This window comes from Callionymus lyra, chromosome 13, assembly GCF_982586985.1.
Source record: "Callionymus lyra chromosome 13, fCalLyr1.hap1.1, whole genome shotgun sequence".
Classification (NCBI taxonomy): Eukaryota; Metazoa; Chordata; class Actinopteri; order Syngnathiformes; family Callionymidae; genus Callionymus; species Callionymus lyra.
In genome coordinates, this window is record NC_141830.1 from 7,012,909 (window position 1) to 7,035,221 (window position 22,313).

Genomic DNA, 22,313 nt, shown 5'->3' on the forward strand with positions numbered 1-22,313 from the left:
TGCACATTTGTTTCAGCGATTGTGAGTTTTGTTCCGTGTATTTGTAAAGTTGTTTCAGCGATTGTGAGTTTTGTGCCGTGTATTTGCACATTTGTTTCAGCGATTGTGAGTTTTGTTCTGTGTATTTGTAAAGTTGTTTCAGCGATTGTGAGTTTTGTGCCGTGTATTTGTAAAGTTGTTTCAGCGATTGTGAGTTTTGTGCCGTGTATTTGCACATTTGTTTCAGCGATTGTGAGTTTTGTGCGGTGTATTTGTAAAGTTGTTTCAGCGATTGTGAGTTTTGTGCCGTGTATTTGCACATTTGTTTCAGCGATTGTGAGTTTTGTTCTGTGAATTTGTAAAGTTGTTTCAGCGATTGTGAGTTTTGTGCCGTGTATTTGTAAAGTTGTTTCAGCGATTGTGAGTTTTGTGCCGTGTATTTGCACATTTGTTTCAGCGATTGTGAGTTTTGTTCCGTGTATTTGTAAAGTTGTTTCAGCGATTGTGAGTTTTGTTCCGTGTATTTGTAAAGTTGTTTCAGCGATTGTGAGTTTTGTGCCGTGTATTTACACATTTGTTTCAGCGATTGTGAGTTTTGTTCTGTGAATTTGTAAAGTTGTTTCAGCGATTGTGCCGTGAATTTGTTTTATTGTTTCATTGATTTTGTGTGTTTTTTTTTGGTGGAAATGTGTTTCTGCGATTGTGTGTTTTGTTCCATAACCATGTTTATACTGTATGATGTATGTCAGTGTATAATTCAAATGTGTTTTCATTTATATGTAAACAAGCAGCACAATCCACATTACCTCATTAAAATAAACAAACATTTTTGCCTATAATTCTAAAAAAAACAGATTACTCTGAAAGTAATCCCAACACTTATGAGGGTGACAAGAAAATGAGTGATCTACTTCTTCTTCTACTTCTTCTTCTACTTCTTCTTCTACTTCTTCTTCTTCTTTTTCTTCTTTTTTTCCGGCCGCTCCCTTCAGGGGTCGCCACAGCGCATGTGTGATCTGTGAGGCTGCTACGTCAACATCTGCTACTTCCGCTTTAGCTTGATGGAAATTATTGAATGAACTAAAATTATATATTTTTAAGAAATTGAAAACAAATTTCATGCAAGATTAAAAAAAACAAAAACGTTAATCTTCATTTATCTATTGTAATTAAAATAATGTTGTTGTTTTTTTCTCGAGGGCATTAACATGTGGACTTTAGGACCCGGGAGCTGTCACAAGCTAATCCGTGGCGCCTATCCCGGAAGTAACGGTTAAAGGTTGCAGGTGACATCTTACCGGCGTCTCCAGCCAATGACAGGTTCATTCAACCCGAGTCACCTGAGATGGTTCTTATAAAGGCAGGTTCTTCGTCTGGACTCACTTTGCGACTGGTTTAGCGTCTTTTCTCCAAGCGTGCGGTTCCAGCCTGTTAGCTCGTCGACATGCTGTTGTCTCACTGGGAACTGTGGAAGACTTACTGGGAATGTGTGTCCAGACCTGACACGGTCTTCATCTGCTCCCTCACGGCCGTGGTCTGCTACCTGTGGGGCCGCAAGAGCCAGGTCAGTCTCCTCCTGGATCCTGGCAGCACCAGCCTTAGGACTTCCTTCACAGTTACCTGTATCTGATACAATCTCTGTTTAGACGAGTCTCTGATGTGCTGTCAGGTATTCACGTAGGTCCAAACTAGAAGTCAAACAGCAGATCAGCCTTCGTAACATTGGTTAAAATTACTTCCCATTTAGTCTTCTATTGTTTCCAAACATTCAAGAGGGTCGTGTTTTTTGTTATTATTTTCCTGGAATTTACCGTTATCTTTCAAAAACAAAAGACGTTGTATAAAGAATCCTGATATCTCAACAAAAGAATATATTTTATTCAAGACAAGTGAATGTATTTGTCTTTTAAATATAATTTAATGTTGGTATTGGTGTACAGTGGATTTTTAAATTCGGTATTTGTTTGTCTGTCAACAATGTAAACTTAATTAAATTCATTATTGTTAGATTTTGAAGAACTCGTGTAAAAACTTATTGAAAACCATTTTTTCCCTCAAAAATTCAATATCAATACCATACCGAAAGTTGCGTTAGAGTTCTTTCTTTCTTGTTTATTTTGTTTGTTTGTTTTAAAAAAAATAAAAAAAAAATCTACTGCAACCCCTGGGGCCTTCAGTCTTACTCTGAATCCCTCGTGGACACATTTTACATGAATGAAACAAGAAATTAAATGTATATATTTTTCTGGGTCTTCATGATGGTAGTGAAGATGTGTTGTCACATACAAAACGAAAAAAAATAAAATAAATTTCATTAATGAAAAAACTGAAGGCAAAAATATTGTTATTAGTATCATCCAAGCTATAGATGATTTTTATAATATTCATGCATAATTTGTTGTAGTTAAAATGTGTTGTAAAATAATTGGATTCTCTGTGAAATTATTCTTGTTACATTTTCCTCCTACTTCTATAACGATATGACAAGACAAACTATACAGGACTTTGTACAGTTGGTATCTCTGCTGTTTTGTCTATTAACTTCTGCTGAACTTTGTTTGCAATTATCTGGGGGTAAAAATGAGGAAATAACTGGCCTCGCTGTATTTCTGATGCAAGGCAATATGTCATTCTAATCAGTCACAGCCTTGAAATGACGATGGTTATCAGTGTAACTTCCCAAAAAGTGAGGTCGCACGAAACCTGTAAGTTTATGTTTTTAAAGATGTCATGACATACTCTTTGAAATTTTCCATGACATGGGTCTATCTGAGATGTTCTTGGAATTATTTTAACATTAGTAAAATGAACGGTAGAATGAAAGAATGTCCATTATTGTATCGCAGGTTTGTCGACAGAAAACAACGCAAACTTTCATTTTTTCATCTTCCAGGCTCCGGGTCTTGTTTGCAGCAAGTCTTTCGCAGGGTTTTTGCAGCAGCATTGTCCTGTGGTTTGTGAGACCTTCACTCCCACGCCGTGGTGCTGGGGCGGTCGGCTTCAAACCCTGGTCTACGCGCTCATAAAGTCTAGACCCGCCGTCACGTACCGCAAGTAAGTGACGGCTCTACTCTTTAGACTTAGCCGATCGTATGGACGTTAAACGCGAGTGACTCTCCATCAGCGAACGACTCCCTACGCCAGATGGTGGACAGGTCACTCTGGACTGGGTGGACAACGACACGAGCGCGGCGTTCCCAGAACCACTTTCCAGGCCCACGGTGCTGGTTCTTCCCGGACTGACTGGGAACAGGGAACAGTCTTACGTGCGTCACACAATTAGCCAGGCGACCCGCCACGGCTACAGGTCGGTCCTGTTTCTGTGGTTCAGTGAAATGAAGCGTTTGTTAGCTAGATGCTAGTTTGTGCTGAGATCAAGTTACTGGCCTCTGGAGGTTCTGATGTGTTAGATTACAGGCTGTGGTAAGAACGCCTCACCCCAACCATGTAATGACAAGAATCTCATATAGCGGAACTTGATCTTTTATGCACTTCTTGTTTTTGCCATTTCCTTTTTCAACGGCTATGTCGTAACAGAAAATGGCCCAGAAAGATAGAAGTTTCATAGTTATAAATAAATGTTTTTAATGACCCTTTCTCAACATGATGAGACAATTTCACACGGGTTGTCATCGCGTTATAAAACCGACAAAACATTTTCTTTCAGATGTGTCGTCTTCACCAATCGAGGGTTTGGTGGCGAGGAGCTTCTTGTAAGTCTGATTATTTATGTTTGTGATCTCAGTCTTGGAGTCATCTTTTTGAACTGTGTGTACAGGAAATCTACGCACAGAAATGGAATATTAAATATCTATATATCTATATATGTTTGAGTTAAATGTTTAAAAAGTACGGAAACCATTGCAAAATGAGAGTTTGTTTTGTTCATTTATATTGTCTGCCTTTATGTTTTAGTGTCCTTTTCTTATTTTATGTTTTATATTGTTGTGAACGTAGAATCACACTGCGGGGATCTTCTAGAGGGTAACAAATCCTCCAAAAGATTCCTGGATCCAGATTGTTACATGAATCGCTACCAAAATCCTTGGTTGAACTGTTATACAATTAGTTAGTTAGAAAGCAAATAAACATCGACAAAATCCAATAACTACTTTCAGTAATTATATACTTTAAAATACTGTAATATATGTGTATTACTATTTCAGTAGTTCCAAGTGTTAAGTTGCTTCAGAAAAATGATCCATTCTCCTCTCTCTTCCTCAGACTCCGCTCACCTTTTGTGCCGCCAACACTTCAGACCTGGAGTGTGTAGTCAAACATGTTAAACAACATTACCCACAAGCCCCTCTTCTTGGAGTTGGTGTGTCTTTAGGAGGGTGAGTAGCCTCCGTTATCCTTCCTTCATAATGATCACTAATGGCGAGTACGTTGCTTTGACCTCCAGCATGCTGTTGTTAAACTACTTGGCCCGGAAGCGTTCAGAATCCGGAATGGTGGCGGGGTTCACTATCTCCGTGCCCTGGGACACGCACAAGTCGGCAGAATCCATGGAGGAACCGCTCAACTACTTCATCTTCAACAAATATCTCACCAACAACTTGAGCCGCTGTGTCCACAGGTGAGACTTGATACATGCTGGACTCTAGTTCTGACGTATCCAGTTACTTTAATCCAGTTACTTGGGTTTTGTTCCACAGACACAGGAAGGTTCTGGAAAACGTTGTGGATGTGGATTACGTCACAAAGGTTCGTACTCGGAGCTCATGTTAGCTTAGCTTTCCTTCTTGAGCGTCTCGGTGGATCTCTTCTAGGCGCGCACGATCCGGGAGTTTGACGAACGCTTCACCTCCCTCCTCTTCGGATACAAGTCTTGCGTGGAGTACTATGACGACGCCAGTCCAGACAAGAAGTTGCCAAATACCACTGTCCCCATTTTGTGTCTGAATGCTGCTGATGATCCGTTCTCCCCGCAGCACGGTGAGTTACTGGTTACCAGACTCGTTCTTTTGACCCACTACCATGGGGAACGTTTTGAAAAATATGTATAGGGCGGCGTATAGACTGACTTTAATAAGTTTGTTATGCAGACTTTGGATGGCTGTTCTTTCTTTGAGTAAGTAAAGGTTATATGTAAAGCGCCTTTCTAGACCAGGGTCACAAAGCGCTTAAACAATCAAAAACAATACACAGTTAAAATATATACTTTAAAAAGTCAAGTTACAAGAAAAACAAAAGAGCTCCAGAAAATCAAGGAAAAGCACAAATAAGAATGTCTTAAGATGTTTCTTGAAGGAGTCAGTAGATCCAACAGCTTGGAAGGATTTCTCTCCTCTGGTCCGTAAGAGTGTTCAGGAACCATCAGTAGATTCTGATCCACAGACCCCAGACTGTAAGGCTGGATCAGATCACTTATGTAAGGAGGACTCTGACCATGAATAGATCTGAAAGTAAGAACCAGAATTTTAAAGTTGATCCTGAAAGAAACTGGAAGCCAGTGAAGAGTTTTAAGGATCGGAGAAATGTGAGTTCTTCTACTAGAGCGGGTCATTTGCCATCCTGGTAGAGCCGCTCATGCTTGCCCCTTTGTAATGATTTTTCATTCATGAGTGATTCTTTCATTTGAGTCTTTAAAACAAGATTTTTTTTGGGAATCTTCATCCTTTCCATCAAGTTGCTTAACTAAAGAACTTGCGTTTAGCTTGGTTAACTAAATCAACTATATGGCTCAATAAAAGTTTGTTTTCCGTTTTTATGATTCAATGAACGGACTCATTAAAATGACCAGATTCGACCATCAAAAACCTACATAATTTGAACAGGAAATTATTAATTATAATGACTAGTAGATGGACAATGTTCAAGTTAACAGCTCCTATAATGCTTAGCCGCCCAGCCACCAATCGCAGCTGCCGATCGCTTTGAAATGGCAACAGACGGAGCAGTTGAATACAGTAATGTACCGACCAATAAGGCGTCACCTAATAGAGCAGTGTATAGAAAGGCATCATCGTTTTATTGCCACCATAAGTTTCTCCAACTTGGTAAACTACATTTTTCTATGTTTTGAAAGGCAATATGAACAGCCACTGACTGTGGGAGTTAGTATTTGCTTTAGACGAAAGGAGTTGTCTCTTCTGCAGTTGATACAAAACTCTGCAGCGAGAGCTCTTACCTGCTCTAGTAGAAGAACTCACATTTCTCCGATCCTTAAAACTTTTCACTGGCTACCAGTTTCTTTCAGGATCAAATTTAAAATTCTGGTTCTTACTTTAAGAGCTATTCATGGTCAGACCTTACATCAGTGATCTGATCCAGCCTTACACCCCAACTCAGGCTCTGAGGTCTGTGGATCAGAAATCACTTAGGATTCCGCGTCTCGGCCTTTTAAAGTATACATTTTAAACAGTGCATTGTTTTTTTTATTGTTAAAGCGCTTTGCTTTACATATAACCTTTACTTACTTACTTACTAGACCAAAACTCTCAATTTTAGACTTTATTTTCTAGGTGTCCCGGTCCTTAGTTTGTTTACTTACATTTGCTGCAACACGCTTCCACAGCCTTTCCTCTAGCCATCGTCCAGAACCTGCCCAACGTGGCTCTGCTGTTGACGGCCCACGGCGGACACATCGCCTTCCTGGAGGGCCTGTTCCCGCGAGGAGAGAGCTTCATGGAGCGCCTGCTCGGCCAGTTCATCCACGCCGTCTTCAAACACCCGCGGGACATCAAGGAAGCCTGCGGCGTCAAGGAGGAGAAGTAGCAGCTGGTGCCACTGAAGAAGCTGCAGAACCCCTTGACACTGACGCCCTGCACGGACCGATAATGTGAGCTTCACTACGACTCTACCTCATCGCCTCGTCTCAGGTTCAAACAAGCCGCAAGTCCAGTCGCACTCGATGGAGCCTCTCACTGGTCGCCAGCCGCCTCCGTTTAAAGGTGGCGAGCGATTCCAGTCAGAGCCAGTTCCTTTATGACCTTGCTGTGTGCGGCTGGTAACCTCACTGGGTAGCCATACTATGGATACCCTCCCCCAGAGAGGTAACCAGTGTTGGGTAAGACCCTACATGCTGATTCATGTGTCTCTGAAGGGGTCAGGAATCCGACCAGATTCCTACTTCTTTCACTTTCAAACAGGCTGTAGATCTAAAGCCAGGTAGAAAAACCTTCTGTTCATGCTGAGGGGAATCTTGGTAATTATAGAAGCTAGCTACTGACGCAAGAGTAGATGTTCCTTTTCTGGGAAGAAATGTGATCCTTTCAGTTAGTCTTGGTGCTTTTTACAAATGTGCCCCTGTCATTTGTGGCCTTTATATTTGAACAGTTCCTAATAAAGTGGGTCTACATGGATGACACTGTTCACACCTCTGGACACCAAGAACATTTGCTCCAGCGCTCTATTGAAGAAGGACCATGAACTTGGATAAACTGATATGGAAGCCCAGTCACAACATGAAAATATCCATGTTACACTTTGTTTAGTGATCAATGAAAAAAAATTTTGGGGGGGGAAAAACGCCCAAATGGATTGAGTTTTTTTAATGAAACATATTTATATTTGATGCAGCTCAATCAACTTCACTTGGACAAATGTTTGCTGTGCAGGCGAATCCTGTAAATCTGCTAGAATGTCCCATTAAGCTCATTCTATCGTTTCAACTTACTTTATCAAAAACAAAATCACAACTTGGATCTATTTGCTCACTTCAGTGTTTATTTTATTTTAATTCTTTAACCCATTTTAATGATTGTTATTGTGAAAGTCACACGGGAGGAAGTGACCTTTGCCGACTTCCTGGAGACTCACTGAATGAGTTAAAGTTAGACATAAGCTAGAAAAAGAAGTACTTGTGAAGATATTGTGTTACTTTACTTTTCTCATTTTAATTTAAAAAGGAGTTGAATGTAAATGGATATCTCGTGAATCACTTGGAAGTGTCAAAGTGAATGTAAAGCAGTATTTTTATTGTTCCTCTGTGGTGGTAATGAAGTGTTCTAGTATGTGGTGAAGTAGAACAGACTTGAAACCACTACTCGATGCAGCCTGGTTCTCCGGGTACTCTTTTCTGTGTTGAAAATTAAGTTATCTTTATCTCTAATAAACTTTATTATTGAGGTTTTAACATTCACAGCTGTCTTCCATCATGTTTTTTTTGCACCCTGAGAACGGTTTTTCACAAATCATTATATACTTCGTCACAACAGTAAGTAAAGGTTATTTATAAAGCGCCTTTCTAGACCAGAGTCACAAATCGCTTTAACAATCAAAAACAATACACAGTTAAAATATATACTTAAAAAGGTCAAGACACATGATTCCCAGAAAATCAGGGAAAAGCACAAATAAAAATGTCTTCAGATGTTTCTTGAAGGAGTCAGTAGATCCATCAAAGACCCAGAATTTTAAAATTGATCCTGAAAGAAACTGGAAGCCAGTGAAGAGTGTTAAGGATCTGGGAAATGTGAGTTCTTCTACTAGAGCGGCTCAGAATTCTTGCTGCAGGGTTTTGTATTAACTGCAGGCGAGACAGATCCTTCTTCTTTAGACACCAACATAAACTGTTACAATCAGTCTAAACGCATGGATTACAAGCTCCAGATCGTGTTGTGACATCATTTTCCTAAATTTAGAGATTTTTCTCAGTTGAAGGAAACCGTTTGTGGTCAGTTTCCTGCAGTGTTGAACTAGTGACATGTCTTTGTTAAATACAACACCCAGGTTTCTCAGGCTCAGTTTGACAGACTGACTTAAGTCACCCAAGTACTGACTCAACCCTGGAACCTTATCATCAGGAGAAATAACCAGAGTTTCAGTTTTGTCCACTTTTAGCTGCAGCTTCCTGCGAGTCTCTACAATGGGTTTATATTTATGACTAAAACTTAAGCGTTTATTTATTTTATTTTATTTTGTTTTACAAACCACGCAGTTAATATAAGTTGTTGTTCCCTTAATGGGGTGGCCTGGGGCTTGAGTCCGTCCCGGCTATATTATATATTATATATATATAATATTGGCAATTTAGACTTGTTTTTTGTTGTTTTTGCAATGACGGGGGGGGGGGGGGGATATAAACAAAAGGGTGAAAAGTGCTGTTATAATTAATATTAACAATAAGAATTAATTCAATATTAATATAAAATAAAGTGGGACAGTAATCTTCATGCAAAACTAAAGCAAATAAAAAAAATACAGAAGAATCTCTGACTTATTTCATTCATGTTTCAAATGTTGAAGTCTTCCTCTCCAAGATGCAGTAAGTTTCTCATCATGACCCTGTTTTGAACTTATTACTTTGGTATGGCTTCACTCCTCCCTCAGCCAGCTGTAATCGCACCCGCTTGGTTTATACAACGAGTCCCTTGGAGGTGTAGATTTCTGCGATTGATGACACGTGGAAAAACAGTGTTTTCAGTGGGCGGGGCTTAAGTACATTTTCTTTTTTTTTTACAAATTTTATTTTCATTTCAGACAAAAAAGACAGTACAGAGTATCAAACAAACAAGAAAATATATATATATATACTTAAGTACATTTTCTAATGGAAATATTTGAATAAAAATAGAGTTTTGTACAAACACACATACTGGTGATACAATAAAGTCCAACATCCATTTAAGACAAACTTAAATCAACACATTGTTTTTTCTTTTAATGATAAAATGGAAAAGAAACTCACGAAAATGTTGTCTTTACACAAGTATAAACTAAAATGTGGATTATGACTGAATAGCAACAGGACCCTCGAGTCACAGATGAATGCCCACAAGTGGCCCCCACGCCACACTTTTGCCCGGGTCTGCCCTCAATAGATTTATCATATAACCGGAGTGGCTTTCATTTTATTTTAATTCCGTCGCCGTGTGGACAGAACCCTTGAACACCCCCCAAGGTTCTCCCGTGTGACACACGAGAGTTTAAAACAATGTTTTGTTAATGAACACGTGAGGTGCTTTGACCTGCTGCCCTCGCTGTGATTCCACCCGAGCAGCTTTTTATCTGCGGCGTGCGAGGTCATTAATGTCCTCCACGCCATCAATAATTAACTGAACAATAAAAGCGCCCACGCCCTCTGTCACAATCCCTTCATTTAACGACTGGAGTCTGGGAACAAAAAACCACCAGCCATTCCACCTGTGGAAAGAACAAGAAGGTAATGAACCGGAACGACAGTTTCGGGGGCCTTGTAATCTGCTCTTGGATCAGCATTTTTATACATGAGTCGCAGGGGTTTGAACTTCCTGTGACATCCATCACTCGAAGTGTGACACATGCGGAAAAAAAGAGTATGACTTATTTATTTCACTCCTCCATCGTGGCATTACAGCAGTGCTTTTTCACTTACTTCTCCACCTGGAGTGATGGGTGGAGCCTCGGGGTGATGGTTAATGATTTAACGCCGTGGCTGCTGAGATTGACACATAGAGAACAAGCAGGAAAGAGCAAAGAGAGAGAGAGAGAGAGAGAGAGAGGTTTTAAAAAAAAAAAAGAAAAAAAAAAGGTTGACAGAACGAACATGTGAATGCAGCAGCAGAAGATATGCCAGAGAGAGGGAGAGATTCAGGTGCGTCTGGTCTGTAGTGGCTTCGCCGTGAAGGTGTCAGGAACTCAATCCGACTGAAAGGGGATCTCAGAGGGCCCGGTGTCGATTGCTTCGGTCTGCCTGCAGGTGAGTGGGATCCGTCGTTGCTCCACCGTGCAAAGGTGAACCTTTTTTTTTTCATTATATAGTCAAACATCAATTTAGTGGCTTTAAAAAAAAAAATAAAAAAAATCTAAAATGAGTTTTCTGGTCCTCGGCTCCGGTTGGTGTGTCACGTGAATGCTCAGCTGGTGTTCTGCTGAATAAGTAATGAGACGGTATGGAGAGGACACTATGGAGAGGTCGCTCTCATGTTCTCGTGTGTTTCCTGTAATAACACCTTAAAAGCTTACCGACAGCAATTATTCATTGGCTTTAATAACCTAATATTCTGACTCTTATCAGTTTGTTACAAGATAAGAGATTCACATAAGATTCAAGTTTGATTCATATTTTAAAGCTAAATATACTCGGAAAAAAACCTCCCCCCAAAAAAATGTTGTTTTATTCACTTGATGTATTTCATTAATGTGACCTTCTTTTAGCGTTTGAAATATTGCCGAGCTAGCAGTGAGCTCAGTGAGACAGCAGGTGGCAGTAGTGTGGCACGAACTATATAAGATCGACTTCTCATCGTTGCTGAGGGATGAATACAGACTGTCATGACATTTTTGGCAAAAAAATAATGATAAAAAGCTAAAGTACTAATAATAAAGATATCAAAGAGTACTCTTCGCAGTGACATGATGTATTCGTCATCAGAGACTCAATTAAACTTTGTTTTGTGTCTCTTTTGACTGTTCCTGGACAGCACCAGCGTCCCTCGTGATTGTGTTTGGATTGAAGTAGTTAATGTATCACCTAAATCTAATTTGGCTTTCTAGAGTTTTTTATGGTTCTGGTGGCATTGGCGGGTCAATAAAACTTGAATAAACACACACAAACAGGCAGTTGCGTACAAATGATCCTCTCTTTCAGCTGAACTCTTTATCTACCATTAGTATTGTATTATTTAATCCTTGTAGTCCTTTTATTGCCTTATTATTATTCTTATTATAAGAAACATGTGACCCGCTCACACACCTCTGATACAAACCTGCTAATATCACGACTTATATTTCATCAACCACATTCAAGACTTTATTTGTAGATTTAATTTAAAATATTGAACTTTACTTAAAAAATAAAAATGTGCTGAAATCAATATTTAACATTAGTTGTCACATGTTAACCTATATGTAACGTCCAAAAACCTTTTTATTAATAAATTCCATTTGTCCGTTTAAGACCTTGGCTCCTGCAAGGGTTTGAGGGTTCTTTTTTTTGTGATTTCACTTAAAGAAACAGTGGGTTTGTATAATCCTGAACATTTTTCGGGGTTATTTATTTTTTTTAAACTACTGGTTGGATTCAAACCATAGGTTTTATACAAAATATTATACTTTTATTTTGAAAAACACACGTCAGTGGCGTCATTGGAATAATTTAATAAACGTTTTTAAATGAATAGGTCAGTATTTGACAAATATTTTATTAAGTTGTGGGCAGAAAATAATGTAGTGATGTGTTGATGAAGCTTCATGAAGCAGTGTCATTATTTCCACAGTCCACTAGATGGCGGTCTCTGCACTACTTTTCTTCGTTGTCAACAACTGTTCTAATGCATCATCATTTTTAAACCGATGGCGCCACCTACTGACTTCTTAACAACAACAAAAAAAGATAAATTAGAAAAAATAATGCGGATAAATGTGTTAATTTATTATATATATTTTTTCAATTTAATTATATTTAAATGTCAAAATACATTTTCTAAATTAAACACATTTTTGTATTTTTTTGTAGTAGTGTTTTCAGTGTATCTCTGCAATGATGAGATTGTACTTCAGGGTCAAATCTTTAAGAGTTTCATATGTAACGTGTTTGACGTTAAACAGCGCCCCCTACCGCAGTCATGGAGAAGCAACTAGAGGAGCTAAAGCAGCAGCTGGAAAAACAGTGCCTGGCTAACCAGGAGCTGACGCAGCGAAACAAAGACTTGGGTGAGTAGAAGAAGAAATGAAGCCCCAGAGAAAAAAAAAGTTCCTCACGCCTTTTGTCCTCGTGGTAAAGAAAGTCGACTCCAGGAGAAGGAGAAGCACCTGCAGGACCTTCAGAGTCAGTACCGGGACTTAGGTGAGGGTTTTTATTTTCTCCTTCCCGTCCGAAGCCTACGACCAACATTTGGAGTTTGCAGAATTCCCCGACCCGACCGGGAACGACGTGGATCCCGAGGTCAGGAAGAGTCGAGCGGCCGTCATCGCGTCGGAGCCCATCCCGGAGACCGTGGAGATAAGTCGCTCCAGAGTCCGGAAGAACCCAAGGTTCGAGGACAACGACGGCAAGAAAACTGTTATTCTGTGGAATTGAAAAAGAAACTTATTTTTGCAGCGAGACGAGTCTCATCGTCAAATCCATCCAGAAGAACGACTTCCTGAGTCGCCTGGACGACGAGCAGATCGCCATGATGGTGGACCTGCTGGTGACGTCCACCTACAGCCCCGGGCAGGAGGTCATCAAGGAGGGCTCGGAGGGCGACAGCATGTACATCGTGGCAGGTGCGTTCCCTTCTTTCCTGGTGACCTTCCAGAAGTTCACGCGAGACCTTCACGCAGACGGAGAACTGAAGGTGACCCAGGCCAGCCGCAGCCTCAGGACCCTCACCCGCGGCGACGTCTTCGGGGAGTTGGCCATCCTGTACAACTGCAAGCGCACCGCAACAGTCAAAGGTGAGACTTGACCTTGAAAAAAAAAAGAGGTCTATCTTCTGTGAACACTCGTTCGATCCTCGTGCGGCAGCGAAGAGCGAGGTGCGGCTGTGGTGCATGGAGCGCCAGACCTACCGCACCATCATCACCAACAAGTCCAAGAAGAAGCGGGAGCAGCTGCTGGGCTTCTTGAAGACGTACGTGAAGAGATCGTTTTTTTCGTTCCAATCGCTGTCGTGACAACTTTTCTCTCTGTGAAGGTCGAGGACCCTGAAGGACCTGAACGACGTCCAGTTGTCCAAGATCATCGACTCCATGGAAGAGGTCGGTCCAGCTCTCGGTCTCGTCGTGTCAATCATCCGTCTGTTCGTCGAGTCACTCAAACATTTGGATCATGATGGGAAACACATGATAATACCGTGGCGATCTAGAGGACCATCTGGATCCAGGAATATTTAGGAGGATTTGGGAGAGATCTTCTTCATTGTTCTGGAACGCTGCTGCCACCTGCTGTCCAATCACTCACATTGCAGTGAAAAATAATCTGATTTTAAAAGTGAAACGACAGTAAAAATATTGTGTGAATAAATCTCAATATGGGAGAATGACAGGGTTGGGCACTGAGCGACACAAGGGGCCACATTATGTACTCCAGTGAGGGGCCTTAATTTATACTCTAACGACACGCCACATTATGTACTCTAGCGAGGGGCCACATTTTGCACACTAGTGAGGGGCCATGTTTTCTACTCTAGCAAGGGGCCACATTTATTACTCTAGCGAGGGGCAACATTTTGTTCACTAGCGAGGGGCAACATTTTGTACACTATCAAGGGGCCACATTTATTGCTCTAGCAAGGGGCCACATTTTGCACACTAGCAAGGGGCCACATTATCTACTTTAGCGAGTGGTCACATTTTTTAGTCTAGCCTGGGATCACATTTTGCACAATAGCGAGGGGCCACATTTATTGCTCTAGCAAGGGGCCACATTTTGCACACTAGCAAGGGGCCACATTAAGTAATTTAGCAAGTGGCCACATTTTTTAGTCTAGCCTGGGGTCACATTTTGCACAATAGCGAGGGGCCGAATTTTTTTACTCTAGCGACGGGCCACATTTATTACTCTAGCGAGGGGCCACATTTATTGCTCTAGCAAAGGGGCCACATTTTGCACAATAGCGAGGGGCCACATTATGTACTCTAGCGAGCGTACACCATTATGTACTCTGGCGAGGGGCCTCGTTTATTATTCTAGTTAGGGGCCACATTGTGTACTCTAGCAAGGGACTATAAGACGATATAAAAACTGTTGTGAATGTCACGTGACAAAAGTGAATAGTTTTTATTGAATATCATATAAATTACATTTTATTTAGTTTAGATAATCATTTATTATATTAACTAGATTTAACCAGAACTAACTGAGCTCAGAGGCGAAGGTTTCTGTGTGTCTGATCGTGAACTTGAATGAATTTCCAGGTGAAATACCAAGACAAAGACGTTATTGTCCGCGAGGGAACCGAAGCCAACACCTTCTACATCATCCTCAAAGGAGAGGTTTGATCCCCTGCTTTTGTTTCTGGCGTGTCCTCCGGGCCCCTGCTGACGTCACGTGTCCCCTCAGGTCCTGGTGACTAAGAGCGTGAGCGGACATCAGAAGCAGATTCGCAGAATGGGGAAAGGCGAGCATTTCGGGGAGCAGGCCCTTATACGGTAACCATGGCAACGCAGCAGTCGCCAGAGGGCATCTGCCAGAGTGTTGTGTAACTGCTCCACTCGACCTCGGTTTCTGTGAAGTTCTCCCTGCGAACATGATCGTCCTCCACTATAAAGCAGAGAGTTGTGTGGAGCAGAAAACATCTTTGTGTAATGAAGTAGGTACAAGAACCAAATGACGGGAGATGTTTCCTCACCCACAGGGAAGTGCTGAGAACAGCCACGTGCACGGCTGACGGACCTGTGACCTGCTTCTCCATCGATAAAGAGTGAGCACGACTAAAAAATTTGGATCGTCCAGAGATTTATGATGTGGTTTCTGTATCGTAGAGTATTTGAAGAAACTATTCCCGTGGAGCATCTGGAGCTGTTCGACGAGTAAGTCTCGATAAAGTCTCTTGAAACTTTGAAGGTTCGTTTCAAACGTTGTTTCCTGTTTCAGCTCCAAGATGCTGCAGGAGGCTCAGGTTCCTGAGAAGCCCAGGTGAGTCCGTGGACCATGATGATGCTGAGCTTCAACCAAGAATGATCGCCGTCTCTGTGTCTCTCAGTCCCGGCTCCACCTTGAAGTTCAAGGATCTGGTCCCGGTTCTGTACCAAGAGGGTCGGCATCAGGGAGATCCGGTCACGCTGGGGGTCGGGGGGTTCGGCCGTGTGGCGCTGGTAGGAGCTTCTTAGGAGGACTTCAGGAAGCACGAGACAGGATGTTGATGGACTTTGTTTCAAGATGACCACCTTGAACCATGGGACGTACTACGCCATGAAGAAGGTCAGCAAGAAGCACATTGTTGCTAAGAGACAGGAGGAACACATGCTGTTCGAGAAGAAGATCCTCCGAGTGATCCAGTGCGACTTCATCGTCAGGTACCGTTCATCTGGTTTCACCTTCCAGAGTTATTTGTGATTTTGGCTTCCACCCAATCTGGTCTCTGATGCTGAAGCTCCATTAAGAAGGAGATTTACACCATCCATCCATCCATCCATCCATCCATCCATCCATCCATCCATCCATCCATCCATCCATCCATCCATCCATCCATCCATCCATCCATCCATCCATCCATCCATCCATCCATCCATCCATCCATCCATCCATCCATCCATCCATCCATCCATCCATCCATCCATCCATCCATCCATCCATCCATCCATCCATCCATCCATCCATCCATCCATCCATCCATCCATCCATCCATTCATCCATTCATCCATTCATCTATCCATCATCCATCCATCCAGATCCAACAATACACCCATCCATCATTCCCTCACCCACCCGCCCGCCCGTCCGTCCATCCATCCAGCCGTCCGTCCGTCCATCCATCCATCCATCCATCCATCCATCCTTTGAACACTTGAATCCCCTCCTGTACTTTCTGTGTCCACCTGACTCCTCTTCTATCTGGAGCTCTTCTCCATCATTATTATTCTAGCTCCTGGTGATCCTCTCAGAGTCATTACTCAGGTTAGATTGAAAAGTTTCTCAAGACATATTTAAACCGTCTCCCTTTTGATCTGCAGGCTTCATGCTGCCTTCAAAGACACTCGGTACATCTACATGGTAATGGAGTTCTGCGGTGGAGGAGAGATCTGGACCAAACTCAAAGAAGTGTGAGGACAACTTTACTGTTGTAGCAACCAGTGGAAGGAGCTAAATGCTACTTCTAGGTTTAGGATATCAAAGGGAGTTTATCATCTCTGGTCTGCTTGATTTTTTAGCGGGCGATTCGACGAGCCCATCGCCGTGTTCACCACCTCATGTGTGGTGGAGGCCTACGCCTACCTGCACAAGAAGAACATCATGTACCGAGACCTGAAGCCCGAGAACCTGATGCTGGACGTGAGGGGCTACATCAAGCTGGTAGGTGCACTGCTCCTGCTGACCCGCGCTCTGCTGCTCACACACCTGTCGCTCCACAAGGTGGACTTTGGATTCGCCAAAGAGCTGGTGCGGGGCGAGAAGACGTACTCCTTCGTGGGCACCCCCGAGTACATGGCGCCCGAGATCATCAAGAACCAAGGCCACGACTTCGCGGTGGACTTTTGGTCGCTCGGGATTCTGATCTATGAGCTTCTGGTCGGGAGGTGATGACATTGAAAGAGACAGAAGACACTATTAATCCTGTATACAGATTTTCAGCAGATATCTTTAATTTTATTTATTTATTTAGAAGCTATTTGGTCAGTGTTCCTTCAATTCGTACAACAGTAAGTAAGCAGTTGTAGTTGAACATCACGCTTTGATTTCAAGACATTTTAATGTTCTTACCTTGCTATTTTTTCCATCCGTCCATTTAAAAGGTTTGAGTCGCAGTAATGTTGAAGGAACTGAAGGATAATCTGGGAAACCAGGAGAAAAAAAACCCCCTTTATTAGATATTTCCAACATAAATAGAAGGACGACATATTATCATTAAGAACTTTGCGACAAGAAGTTTACGATCACAGCCTCCAGGGGGCAGTAAAACAACGCTTTTCATTCAAACGCCTCGAAGAAAGAAATAAGACACCACCTGCTCATGTATGTCTCTAACGCTTCTTTGAACAGCCCCCCATTTTCAAGCTCTGAACCCCAGAAGATCTACGCTAAGATCCTAGACGGGGTGCTGAAGTATCCGCCCTACATGAGTGAAGCAGCCAAATCCATCATCAGCAAGCTGTGCAGGTGAGAATCACGTTTGTGTCACGTGTTCATGTGACTTCATAAGATTGATAAGAAACTAAACTAAAAGATAAAACGACAAGTGTGATGTTTTTGAAATAAGAAACTTTATTCATGAAAATAGTTGTTAAAGTGACACAAATATCTTCTGCGTCTGCAGACCTCGCCCGGGTCAAAGGTTAGGAAACACCAAGAACGGCATCAAAGACGTGCGGAACCACCGGTAAATATTGAGGGTTCTAATGTCATTTGGATGGTTGGAATAACAGTGTCGTGGGCTTCAGGTGGTACAGCAACATCAACTGGCACAAACTTCGAGTGGGTCAGCTGGACGCTCCCACAGTCAGACTCATACGAAAGGTGAGGCTCGAGTCTTTGATTCATTTTCTTCTCGCCTATGTCTATCAAGTTCTACCACGAAAAAAAAAAGATTATTATTATTGAATTTCCCTAAATAATCAACTATAACCATTTTTATTTTATATGAAATTATGTATATTGCAATGCAAAGTGAATTAACGTATCTATTTTATAAATTAACGATATACTGTATATATAAACACAATATGAGTAATATAAAAACTATAACATTCCTGAATCTTAGATTGTTTTGACATTGAATCTCCAATTTTAATTTAAAGAAAACATGTAAAGAACAAACACATATTTAAAATGAATAAACATGTTTGTTTTCAAATAATAAAGTATATTTATTATACTTTTCCAATTGTATTGATGGATGGATGAATGTATTGATGGATGGATGAGTGTATTGATGGATGGATGAATGTATTGATGGATGGATGGATGGATGGATGGATGGATGGATGGATGGATGGATGGATGGATGGATGGATGGATGGATGGATGGATGGATGGATGGATGGATGGATGGATGGATGGATGGATGGATGAATGTATTGATGGACGGGAGGATGATGGCTAGATGGATGGATGGATGGATGAAGGATGGATGGATGGGAGGATGAATAATTGATGGATGTATTGATGAATGGACAGATGGGAGGATGATTTGTGGATGGGTGGATAGATGAATGTATTGATGGATGGATGGATGGGAGGATGATGGATAGATGGAAGAAGGATGGATGGATGGATGGATGGATGGATGGATGGGTGGATGGATGGATGGATGGATGTATGGATGGATAGATGGAAGAAGGATGGATGGATGGATGGGTGGATGCGTGGATGGGAGGGGGATGAATTAATGGATGTATGGATGGGGCAATGATGGATGGGAGGATAGATGGAGGAGTGGAAGGATGATTTATGAATGGATGAATAGAATGAAAGAGAATAATGGATGGATGGATGTATTGATAGATGTATAGATGGATGAATGGATGGATAATTGATGAAAGGATAAGAGAATAATGGATAGATGAATGGATGGATGAATGGTTAGATTAATGGAGTTAGATGGATGTTTAAAAGTCGTATTTTAAATTATTTTTTATGTATTTTTATTAATTTTGGGTTATATTTTTTCTGCAACATCAACCATTTTCTTAAGCATCAACTTTAATGATCAGGATTAAAACTTTCGATCCGTTTGTATATATTTGTGAGTGAGACAGTGTTAGTCGTGGACTTGTGTTCTACCTGTTTTATTTCTAAACTCCTCTGTGTTGTGTTCACTCGTTTTCTTCCCTTTGAGTCTCTGTTTAATGTGTTTACCTTCTTCTGTAATCAGTTTGTGTTTGACCTTTGACCCGTGTATTCTTGCCGGCCATAATGGTTTTGCTCGGTTCTCTCTGAGGAACAAAACAGTTTGGGCTCAAACGTTTGACCTCGGCTGGTTCTGTGGAAATCATTAATAATTGTTGTGTAATAAAGGCTTGTCCTTCCCTTTCTTGTTGTGGGCATTTCTCATCAGGGGTTCCACTCAGCCCTCTGAGGTATTTTTGTACTGTTGCAGTCAACTCCTACAAAACACAGGTTTTGAAGTGAAATATTAATAATAATAATAATAATAATAATCAATACAGCTTCTTCGTCTCCTCCTTCGTTCATTAAGCAGCCAAAGATGGTTGATAATGATCTAGAAAGACGCTCTTGAAATGACCGAACTGATGCTCAACAGACCATCATAAACACAAGTTATTATTTGGAGCAAAACTTTATTCAAACATTTAAACATTGTTTGGTAATTTTCCATCCATCCATCCATCCATCCATCCATCCATCCATCCATCATCCATCCATCCATCCATCCATCCATCCATCCATCCATTATTCTCTTATCTATTCATCCATCCATCAATACATCCATCCATCCATCCATCCATCCATCCATCCATCCATCCATCCATCCATCCATCCATCCATCCATCCATCCATCCATCCATCCATCCATCCATCCATCCATCCATCCATCCATCCATCCATCCATCCATCCATCCATCCATCCATCCATCCATCCATCCATCCATCCATCAATGCATCCATCCATCCATCTATCAATACATCCATTATTCTCTTATTTATTCATCCACCCATCCATCCATCCAACCATTATTCTCGTATCTATTCATCCATTCATCATCCATCCATCAATACATTAATCCATCCATCAAACCATTTTCTATCCATCCATCTATCAATACATCTATCCATCCATTATTCTCCTATTTGTTCATCAATTCATCCATCCATCCATCCATCCATAAATCGAACTTTCAGCCAATCTTGGTGGCACAATTATACCAACATTTGAAATGTTAATTTTAACCAATTAATTAATTTGAAGGTACTGACATGCTACTGTCGTCTTCTGTGTGAGTCCTAAACCAGTGCAGGGAATTATTGTAATGATAATATCATAATGTTATATTTTGTCATAAAGGATTAATCACACCAATGCATTTATAAACCTTTAATAATATATATATTTTTAAATTTGATATAAAATAACAAAATTGAAAAAAAAAAGAGTAAAACTTTCTGAAAACAAATAACTGAAAAAGTTATATTTAGAATATTTTAAATATAGAATAAGATTGTTGGCTGTCAGTAACTTGGTCTTTTATTTTATTGCACTTTTAACAGCTTTGTTTCTTCTTCTTGTAAACTCACAAAGACAACTAGACAAACTCAAAATGACTTTTAAAAACCGTCTCTCCGTGTGAGCAAACATCTGTCCTCGTTTCTGACCGAGTCTCTGCCAGGTCGACCTCCGAACCATCGTCTCTCTGTAAACTAACCTTCAGCTTCTCTCTTCCTCCTGCAGGGTCCGTGCTACATCAACTTTGACCGCTTCCCTCTGGACCAGTCCAAAGCAGAGGAGGAGTTCTCCGGGTGGGATCGTGACTTTTAGCATCAGCCCTTCAGACCAGCTGTTGAGAGCCCTGCTACTGCTGCACACATCTGGATCTCACTCTTGCATCTCTTGCAAGTTTTAATAATGACTTATGGTTCTCTTGAAGTTTACGGTATTTAAAGAAAGAAAAAAAGAGCCTAAATGAAGAATATATTGTATGTTTTTCAATTTCAATGTATATTTTACTTAAATAAAAATCTGTAACTCATGTAAATATCAATACTTTGCTTTATTTGGAGGGTCAACAGAGAAGAAAAGTAATCATTTAAAGTAGTACTACTTGGAGTAGTAATGAAGAATACACTGTTTAATGGCTCTTGGATAGTCCACTTCGCCCGGATCGACATCAGGTTTTTCCTCAGAGGCTCTCGGACGTCAGAAAAACGAGGATGGCAAGTTTCTTTGAGGAAATTAAACACACACACTGAGAGGGTAAATGCCATGTGTTTCCCTCTTATGTCAGGCGAGGTCGCGGGTCGAAGGATGTTGTCAGGGATGAGTCTACACTTCCTGCTCCACTGATGCAGCTGTGTTTGTGTCGATATCGACGCACACAGGAATCCCTTTGACACAAGGTTTTAAATTAATAAGGAAATAAACCCAAACCAACACTTTGTGTTCTGTGTGTGTTTGTTTTCATGTTGAGGGTTTTTGTATGTTTTCATGTTGAGGGTTTTTGTATGTTTTTATGTTAGGGTGATGTGTATTTTTTTAATGTTGGGGTGATGTGTGTATGTTTTTATGTTGGGGTTGTGTGTGTATGTTGTTATGTTGGGGTTGTGTGTGTATGTTTTTATGTTGGGGTGGTGTGTGTATGTTTTTATGTTGGGGTTGTGTGTGTATGTTTTTATGTTGGGGTGATGTGTATTTTTTTAATGTTGGGGTGATGTGTGTATGTTTTTATGTTTGGGTTGTGTGTGTATGTTGTTATGTTGGGGTTGTGTGTGTATGTTTTTATGTTGGGGTGGTGTGTGTATGTTTTTATGTTGGGGTGGTGTGTGTATGTTTTTATGTTGGGGTGGTGTGTGTATGTTTTTAATGTTGGCGTGGTGTGTGTATGTTTTTACGTTGGGTTGGTGTGTGTATGTTTTTATGTTGGGTTGGTGTGTGTATATTTTTATGTTGGCGTGGTGTGTGTATGTTTTTATGTTGGGTTGGTGTGTGTATATTTTTATGTTGGTGTGGTGTGTGTATGTTTTCATGTTGGGTTGGTGTGTGTATATTTTTATGTTGGTGTGGTGTGTGTATGTTTTCATGTTGGGTTGGTGTGTGTATATTTTTATGTTGGGGTGGTGTGTGTATATTTTTATGTTGACGTGGTGTGTG

At 41.0% G+C, this 22,313-nt stretch overlaps 2 protein-coding genes across 2 annotated transcripts; both read left to right on the plus strand.

Moving 5' to 3' along the window:
• Nucleotides 1–1,240: 1,240 nt before the first annotated feature.
• LOC148067219 (protein ABHD1-like) lies at nt 1,241–8,065 on the plus strand. The gene is made up of 9 exons (XM_087805360.1): nt 1,241–1,543; nt 2,873–3,033; nt 3,104–3,286; nt 3,647–3,692; nt 4,204–4,316; nt 4,385–4,558; nt 4,638–4,686; nt 4,752–4,917; nt 6,500–8,065. Exons 1-9 carry the CDS (start codon nt 1,424–1,426, stop codon nt 6,697–6,699), a joined length of 1,212 nt encoding a protein of 403 aa, XP_087661486.1. The 5' UTR covers nt 1,241–1,423; the 3' UTR covers nt 6,700–8,065.
• Nucleotides 8,066–10,530: 2,465 nt separating this feature from the next.
• Nucleotides 10,531–21,107, plus strand: prkg3 (protein kinase cGMP-dependent 3). Its single transcript, XM_087805352.1, has 22 exons — nt 10,531–10,603; nt 12,454–12,558; nt 12,629–12,691; nt 12,753–12,879; nt 12,947–13,113; nt 13,171–13,284; nt 13,355–13,460; nt 13,524–13,587; nt 14,746–14,823; nt 14,891–14,979; nt 15,186–15,251; nt 15,313–15,360; nt 15,425–15,466; nt 15,534–15,645; nt 15,710–15,846; nt 16,504–16,593; nt 16,702–16,843; nt 16,904–17,067; nt 17,531–17,647; nt 17,805–17,867; nt 17,929–18,004; nt 20,898–21,107. The coding sequence occupies exons 2-22, from the start codon at nt 12,471–12,473 to the stop codon at nt 20,982–20,984; spliced, it is 2,040 nt and encodes a 679-aa protein (XP_087661478.1). The 5' UTR covers nt 10,531–10,603; nt 12,454–12,470; the 3' UTR covers nt 20,985–21,107.
• The last annotated feature ends 1,206 nt before the right edge of the window (nt 21,108–22,313 follow it).

Bases quoted from the DNA above. Each gene is read 5' to 3' on its own strand.
- LOC148067219 (XM_087805360.1), top strand. From the start codon at position 1,424: ATGCTGTTGTCTCACTGGGAACTGTGGAAGACTTACTGGGAATGTGTG. The intron at 3,287-3,646 runs GTCGGTCCTGTT...ATTTTCTTTCAG, and splicing joins GCGACCCGCCACGGCTACAG to ATGTGTCGTCTTCACCAATC. The intron at 4,317-4,384 runs GTGAGTAGCCTC...TTTGACCTCCAG, and splicing joins GTTGGTGTGTCTTTAGGAGG to CATGCTGTTGTTAAACTACT.
- prkg3 (XM_087805352.1), top strand. From the start codon at position 12,471: ATGGAGAAGCAACTAGAGGAGCTAAAGCAGCAGCTGGAAAAACAGTGC. The intron at 13,588-14,745 runs GTCGGTCCAGCT...ATGAATTTCCAG, and splicing joins TCATCGACTCCATGGAAGAG to GTGAAATACCAAGACAAAGA. The intron at 15,847-16,503 runs GTACCGTTCATC...TTTGATCTGCAG, and splicing joins CAGTGCGACTTCATCGTCAG to GCTTCATGCTGCCTTCAAAG.